Raw genomic sequence first — 8,535 nt, 5'->3', positions numbered from 1 at the left:
TTCGGCTGTGTGTGTGTGTGTGTGTGTGCAATCAGTGCAATGGATCATGGGAACTGTAGTCCGGAGTGACATGTAAGAGTCTGTGTGGTGTGAGGTCAATATGATGGAAGGGCAACCTCCGATGGCGAGTGGACGGAAGACCATGAACAGGATTCGTGACATTAGCAGTACTGGGGCACAATGGTATTAGCTGAAACGGTATTAAATGAAAACATTAGCTGGAAACATTAATGCAGTTGTTTGTGTATTTATTTATTCATTTATTTTAGTGAAATTCCCTAAAGAAGGAAAGTGTATTGCTGCCAAATATTTCCACATAGCAATGTTAAAAAACATTTGCATCATTCATTCACTTACATTTATTCATTTAGCAGATGCTTTTGTCCCAAAGGGCTATCAGTGAATTCATGTTAGAAGGTCTTATTTAAATGTGGAAAACATTATACCATTTTTTTTTTTTATTATTATTATTTGTCTTTGTGTGTGTGTGCGTGTGTGTACATATATATATATATATATATATATATATAAGGGGTGTAATGATACACGTATTCGTATTAAACCATTCAGTACGAGGCTTTCGGTTGGGTACGCATTACAAACAGAACGATTCGTTGGACTAATCCTATTATATTTGGAAAATAAAGGAGCTTTAAGTGTGTGAAATATAATGTTCTCAGAGCCACTGCACTCAACAAGGCAGCCCAAACGACGTAACAGGCAATGTGCTGTCTGCCCCGCAATAACCTCCCCTTGCTGGGTTATGTCGAAAGATGATGATCTTGTACTGATGAGCCAGAGATATTGTCAAAAACAACAATTATTGGCAATATTAATATATCAAATGACAGTCAAAATGTTAATCAAGTACTTTATGTGTGCTTAGTCAACTTTAAAATAAGTGTACGTCTTATGACAAAAGATGATTAAAACAGTGATTTAAATGTTCTTTAAAGTAAATTAATTTGCCATTAACGTTTAAGAAACTGTCATGAAAGTGTTAATTGGCCTTTTATTGCATTAATATTATATTATCTGCAAGTACAGTGCTTTAAAGGGGTCATCGGATGCAAAATTCACTTTGCATGTTGTTTGAACATAAATGTTTGTTGGAAGTGTGTGTACACATCCACCCTATAATGATAAAAATCCACCCAGTGTTTTTTTTTTTTTTTTTAAATCCCTATTTTAAAATCCCCTTTCTCAAATCAGGCTGTTCTGAGATTCCTGTCAGAATGAAGTAGTTATGTGCAGGCCGCTCCCACGATAGTTGATTGACAAGACCGTCTTACCTTAGAGCTAAGAGCTGTCCGCCATTGTGTTGACTCCGGTGCAGGGGAAGACAATGTCTCCGATTAAGCGATTGAGGTGTTTTGTTGTTGGATCTAATAATGGGCATATCAGTCGTCGTTTACTCCCGACATCTTAGCCGCTGAAGATGCAGAGGATTAACGTTACTTTCATTTTTGAAGGGAATGCACCGATCCCCGATCTACCTAAATGCATTTATGTTCGCACGAATCATTTGTGATCCAGCTTCACCTACAGAAGAAGTGAGTATAAGGGTTTTTTTATGAATCTTTGCAAATCGCCTTTCCTAATATATCCTAGTTAGCAAGTTTTGTGGCTGAAGTTTACAGTCTGTTCATCACCCCACAGAAGAGAGGGGTGGGGTCAGCAGAGCTCATTAGCATTTAATGCAGCATGGAGTAGAATGGCTTGCTGAAAACAGAGCTGATTTTGACAGAGTAAAAAGGGTGTTTTTTACACTACCATTGAGAAATTTTAACCAAAGTATGTTATAGACTTTTCATTAAGACCCTAAAGAATCATATCAACCTGTGGAAAATGGGCAGCCGATGACCCCTTTAAAATATACTAATGGAATTTGAAGTGCAAGTGTATATTCAACACATTTAAGCACACTTCATATTCACAGGGGAAGTAACAGCAGATTAATACTTAGGGGTGTGTTCAAATCCCTTAACCAAAATGAATAATCATTCTACTTATTCCTAAACAGTACTGGCGCTCCCTATACGCAGAGTACGCAGTTTGCGTAGGGCACCAACCCCCGGGGGGGGGCACCCATAGATATATATATAAACACTAGATCTCTTAAGGCGGAGTCACTTCCGGCATCATAGGGCGGCCATCTTGCCACAGGGAAGCTTTCTGGCAAGTTCTGAGGTATCTGAAGTAAGATGAGTGATCAGCACGAACATAAATCTTCTCTCGCTGAAATCTTGACGGATTTACAAACGGTTTGGTTTCTTACAAACGTTATTAACGTGGCTATAATTCTGAATGCTGTAACGTTGAAATTGCAGATTTTCTTTTCGAAAAACGACTTAATCGTGCAGCATAGTTGTGTATCACGGCTAATGTTACTTGCGCGCAAGTTATCAAGGCAGAGATCACAATCGTGCTGTTCGATTATAAAGTATTTACTGACACCAATAATGATTTTACTAATCTCTTTTGTCAAAAGTACAATATTTGTTGATGTGTTTGTAGTTAGTTGCTGGCCAATAACAATAAGCTTAGCTAACGTTTTCTTTTAAATATAACTCAAGTTGCACATGATTTTCAATCAGGTTGGTTAGTTAAAAACATCTTGCATTATGATACTGTCACGGTGCACACAGCAGGGAGGAACGAGGAACACGCAGACGAGGAGATACTTCAAAATAATAGTCTTTAATGGTGACATCAGGACAGGGCAGGACAAGGCAAGGTACACACAGACAGGAACACCGGGGAATAACGAGTAGACCAGACAAACACTAACTAAACAGGCAGGAACTAAATACACATGACAATCACTGATAATTACTGAAACACGGCTGGACAAGACTTAACTAATAATCACACTTAACAAGGACAGGAACAAGACCAAATATGGACACAAGAGGCAGGAACACATGACACACACGACAGAGGACGTGACAGTACTCCCCCCTCCCGAAAGGCGCGACCCGCGCCGTAACAGTTCCACCAGGGAGGGGGGGTGGGCACTCTGGAGGCCCCTCAGGACAGACATGGACAGGAACACAGGACGGGGACCTCCAGAGTGGAACAGACAGAGGCCATGGCAGGGCAGGGAGCTCAGGAGGCCATGGCAGATGATCTTCGTGGCCATGGCGGAGCAGGGAGCTCAGGCGGCCATGGCGGATGGTCTTCGTGGCCATGGCAGAGCTGGGAGCTCAGGCGGCCATGGCGGAGCAGGGAGCTCAGGCGGCCATGGCGGATGGTCTTCGTGGCCATGGCCACATTCTTCGCCCGCCCACCCTACCCCAGAGCTCTACTACCCCCCCCCAAAATTTCCTTGGGGAATCCAGGGGGTATCAGGAGCCCTCCAGGGCTTAACAGACAGGACACGACACTGGCCAGACACACAGACAGGACCGGATAGCCCTCCAGGGCTAAACAGACAGGGACAAGACAGAGACAGGACAGGCCAGACACACAGACAGGACAGCCCACAGGAACAGCTCGGAAGCTGAGGCTTCTTCTGGGCATGACAGGGAGTCAGGGGCCCTCACAAGGTCCCTCAGCAACCGCCTCCGCTTCCACGACAGGGAGGCAGGCGGCTGGAATGGCCTCCATGGCCACAACAAGAGAAGCCGCCTGCCCCAGACGAGTCTCCACGGACCAGACAAGACAAGGTAATGTTAAAATGTTCCTGTGGGCACGACAAGACGGCACTCCTGGCCGTCACAGGTGGACTTGCTCCACTGGGACCCGGGTCTGGACTGGAGTCAGCGGCATCCGGCGGGCTTGAGTCAGCGGCGGCCGGCGGGCGGGAGCTCCAGCCGGGCTTGCCATACGCGCTCCAGGTGGGCTTGCCGTACGCACTCCTGGCGGGCTTGCCACAACCCCAGAGCTAGCCACATGCGCTTCCAGGCGGGCTAGGGTGAGCCGCGGACGGCGGCGTGAAGGGAGGGAGCCGCCGACGTTCGGGTTGGCTTTCCCCGTAGTCGGCGGCGTGCACGAGCGGCCGCCCGTGAACAGGACGGAGGAGCCGCGGACGGCGGCGATGAACTCCCCGCGAACGGCGGGGTGAAGAAAGCCGCGGCCGGCGGCAGACCGGAGGAGCGCGCGGCCCTGAACTCGCGGCACTCGCGGCGATTCCGCCGAACTCCCACGCCCACTTGCTGTGGGCTACTGCGGGATGGACGAGGCGACTTCCATGCCGCGGGACAGACAGGACAAACCAAAACAAAAGACTTAAAATAAACGAAAAAAAAAACGTGATGAAGGGGCTTACTGTTTTGGGTCTGGTCTTCTGTCACGGTGCACACAGCAGGGAGGAACGAGGAACACGCAGACGAGGAGATACTTTAAAATAATAGTCTTTAATGGTGACATCAGGACAGGGCAGGACAAGGCAAGGTACACACAGACAGGAACACCGGGGAATAACGAGTAGACCAGACAAACACTAACTAAACAGGCAGGAACTAAATACACATGACAAACACTGATAATTACTGAAACACGGCTGGACAAGACTTAACTAATAATCACACTTAACAAGGACAGGAACAAGACCAAATATGGACACAAGAGGCAGGAACACATGACACACACGACAGAGGACTGACAGATACAGGATTATTAGAGAAGATGCCAGACTTTTGTGCAGCCTACGGATGCTCCAATGAACGCGGTATCGAAACGAGAGCCCGTGGGATCACCTTTCACCTGTAAGATATGACAATATTATGATTATATTTGAGATAATTGTTATTTACTTAGTGGATGTATGTACAATACAGGTCCTGTTACATAGTAACATCAGGGCTATGACATAATAGTTTTGTTTTTGACCCAAAACTTTTTAAAGTTTGTTTACACAATCGCTGAATGTTTTTTTACACATCTTTTTATAACTTGTTTAGTGTGGTTTTCTTATTCTTAAGTAAGTTACATACACGCACACATACATAGACTACATACAATTACCCTAAACGTATGATAAGTTAGGTGTGTATTTTTGTCCTTACCCTTAATGTTGAAAGAAGGAAAAAGGGTTGGAAATGTAGACAATAATTTATATTTCTGGGTACATTTCTCACGTTTTTAAGGTTTCCCAAAACTGGACAGATAAGGAAGCAATGGGAACTTGCCCTGAGAAGGGACGGATTTGTTGCCTCTAAGAGGACACTGCTCTGCAATGAACACTTCAGGAGCGAGGACTTTGACAGGACGGGGCAGACTGTCCGGCTTAAAGGTGGTGTTGTGCCAAGTATTTTCGATTTTCCAGCTCATCTTCAAAGGGTATGTGTACCATTGGCCAACAATAATTCAAGGTCTATAAGATTGATATATCAATATGTGATTAAATGTCACTTTAGTTTTGTTATATAATGTGTAGTTTATTACAACACATTTTAGACACTCAAAACTTCTTTACTTTATTTCAGCTGGTGGCAACAAGAAGCACAACCACCTCTAGAAGAGCGGAAGACAACCTGCCAATGGACTTGTCTCAGGATGTACCTCAACCTGATGTTGTGAGTGTTTGCATGTGGAATGTCAAACAAATGAGATCCTCATATGGCTTGTTGCAAACAAGTGAGAACATCATGTGTCTTTTTTTAATAAATCCATTATCTTGGTGGTACCCAGAAAGACATATGTTGTTAGTAGTCTAAGAGCCCAATATTATTTGAGGTGGTACTCTGTGTAAAAAGTTTGAGAACTAATGGCTATCTCACTTGCTTCAACATTTAATTTCTTAAATGTATGCTGTTGTGTTTTCTGTTGGGGAATTGGAGAACCTAAACATGTATTAAGGCTCACATCATCTAAAAGTGAAGATTGAATTGTTAAAGTAACTTATTAATTTCCATATATAATTTGTATTTTTGGAAAAACAACAGGGAGAGAGGAGTTTGAACCGGAAGCGGCAGGCCACTGACCACTTGTATTCATTGCCTGCTTGCCCTGAAGAAGCTGTCCTGCGATGTCTGCAGTGCCAGCCTGGTGACACATGCTTCATCTGCCATCAAGGACCAGAGCTACCACCTGCTTGCTTTAAAAAACAATGGAGGTCTGGTGATTCCTTCAGAGGGAACCGTGAAGGTTGTCAGGGCAGCAGAGTGGGTCATTCGGCAGGCATCAGGCAGTACCAAACGATCACAGCCCATCAAGCTGCTTGAGGTCGTTTACATTGTCCGAAAAAGGATCGGTCTAGAGGATGTGTTTGTGCTAGGGGAGCACATTGGCGAGACACAGTATGGGATAGACAGCCACCACCATATGCTTTTAAAATTAATTGTGTACCTGTTTTTGAAGCTAAGGCTGCACCATATCGCCAAAGTTACAAACCTCAGATTGCAGAGCAACAAAATGCGACAGAAACATAATAAAACTGTCCTTTTTAAAGGGCATTAGCCAGTGTGTTTTTAAAGTCACTCTCCACTTTAACAGTAGTGTAGTTCTCTCTACAGTATTTCTTTTTGTATATTTGTAAATATTTTGCAACTAAATTACACTTTTATAATGGTTTACAAATAGAGACTTTTGTGCAATTATTCCATATTTTGTGTATTCATTCTATTTTATATATCAGAACCCCTTAGATACAATCCAAATAGTGTACAAGTAACATCAGAGTGTTAACTTTGATTTAATTTCATTATGATTCTACACGAAGAGGTTGCCAAACAGTAAGCCTTTTATTGTCAGTATGCATTTTGGGTAACCAAAAGTCCTATATGGGGAGTTTCCATTGGGCATTTTACAATACGCATGACCATTCCTTGGCAAATAATGGTCTAAAGTACTAATTTTCATTCTGTATTGATCTGCTTTTGCACACAGCTTTACAAGACCTGGTACTAGGGCTCAGTTGTGTTTCTAAAGTCATATCAAGTAACTTAGAGGGCTGAAATGTGGTCAGTTCAGAGATGCTTGTTATCCGGCAGAAAGAGAAAACGTAATAATTTAATTATAATAGTTATAATAGTTTTATTATAATAGTAATATTCATGTTACAAAAGTGTGTGTGTGTGTGTATAAGTCATGTCGCCATTCTGTACACTTAGTTATATTAGCCTATATATTTATTTAACTTATACTTTATGTGTGTAATATTCATTGCACCTAACTGGTTCGGTGCAAGGATATTTTCATATGGAAGTCTATTGTTATAATTATTCATATGTATGCAGTGTCATAACTACATCTCTGACGTTGATAACAAATCAAACCGTTTGAAAATCGGTAGATAATTGAGCAAGTTATGGTTATTTAAAAAGTACATGCTTCATACAACACCATGTTACGAGTGAGCGAGCACCCTGTGGCAAGATGGCCGCCATGTGCGGACGTCGACCTCCATTGGCCAACAGCGCGTACGAGGTATCTAGTGTTTATATATATATCTATGGGGCACCATCCCAGTTGCTCAAAAAAAAAAAACGTGATGCGCCATTCCCGCATCCGCGCCTGCTCGCGGCTGAATGCAAATGATCATAATTGATGGACAACTATGCCCGCGAAAAGACATCAGAAATCCGGCGCCAAGAAAAGATAAAAAAATAAAAATAAAATAAATAAATAAATAAATAAAGGATGAAAACGAAGCCTGAACTACGTCACTTTCAGGTAGGCTACATTCTTAATCCTGTGAAACTTTTTGGGTGTTGAGATTAATAACGTGTTTTAATGTCGGTAATAATTTCACCACCACCAACGCATCGAATATTCTCTCTGAGTTTCCATGTTCCCTTACGAAAGTTAGCCATGGAATAATATTTTAAAAAATAATCTTGTATCCATGGTAACCGCAAATAATTAACCAAATACTAATTAATTTTGTTACTTCAAATAATAATATACAAAGAAGAATTAAGATATATCATTACTATTTATTTTTTTTTTGTGATTATAAAAACAAACATTACCTAACTTAAAATGCATTATATAAAAACAATGAGGCAACCCTGCTGAAAAAAAAACAAAAAAAAAAAACAATAGAAAACAAAAAAAACAATAGAACCATCACAGATAATTCTAATACCATCACAAATGAATCACAAATAAATCACAAATACCATTACAAACTATCAATTCTGAACCATTAAAAATGTTTTTCTGTAGTGTGTTTTGGGACATATTCCATTAGGATTTATTGGTTTTAAAAAGCCAATGGAAGATGACCAATTACCAGTAGAGACCAACAGGGTCCATTACAGTTTCCATTAAAAAGTCCCATTATAACCTGCAAAACCATTACAAATTTTGTGATGGTCTATTGTTTTTTTTTTTTTTTTTTCAACATTGCATGTTATTACAAATGCCTGCAAAGGGAGGCCTGGTCATTTCTACTGTTACACTTACAGGATGATCATATCCTTGTTTAATAGGCTATTGACCAAACATTTAATTGAAATATCTACTTAATCTTGAATTGTTTGGCCAACTTTTTGCTATAGATGACACAGACTCTATAATTTCTTCAACAAAAAACATGTGGACATCACAACCCTTACAAAAATTAACCATGGTTTTATCGTAGTAAAA

General features: G+C 41.5%; 1 protein-coding gene across 1 annotated transcript; it reads left to right on the top strand.

Annotated features, from left to right (window-relative positions):
• Positions 1 to 4,175: 4,175 nt before the first annotated feature.
• LOC131549613 (THAP domain-containing protein 2-like) lies at positions 4,176 to 6,340 on the top strand. The gene is made up of 4 exons (XM_058791954.1): positions 4,176 to 4,709; positions 5,091 to 5,283; positions 5,430 to 5,519; positions 5,889 to 6,340. Exons 1-4 carry the CDS (start codon positions 4,630 to 4,632, stop codon positions 6,165 to 6,167), a joined length of 642 nt encoding a protein of 213 aa, XP_058647937.1. The 5' UTR covers positions 4,176 to 4,629; the 3' UTR covers positions 6,168 to 6,340.
• Positions 6,341 to 8,535: the final 2,195 nt, after the last annotated feature.

This window comes from Onychostoma macrolepis, chromosome 01 (genome assembly GCF_012432095.1).
Source record: "Onychostoma macrolepis isolate SWU-2019 chromosome 01, ASM1243209v1, whole genome shotgun sequence".
NCBI classification, from domain to species: Eukaryota; Metazoa; Chordata; class Actinopteri; order Cypriniformes; family Cyprinidae; genus Onychostoma; species Onychostoma macrolepis.
This window is presented reverse-complemented; position numbering and strand designations above follow the sequence as displayed.

Coding starts and splice junctions, on each gene's coding strand:
- LOC131549613 (XM_058791954.1), top strand. CDS start 4,630: ATGCCAGACTTTTGTGCAGCCTACGGATGCTCCAATGAACGCGGTATC. Junction 5,284..5,429: donor TTCCAGCTCATCTTCAAAGG/GTATGTGTACCA, acceptor ACTTTATTTCAG/CTGGTGGCAACAAGAAGCAC. Junction 5,520..5,888: donor ATGTACCTCAACCTGATGTT/GTGAGTGTTTGC, acceptor GAAAAACAACAG/GGAGAGAGGAGTTTGAACCG.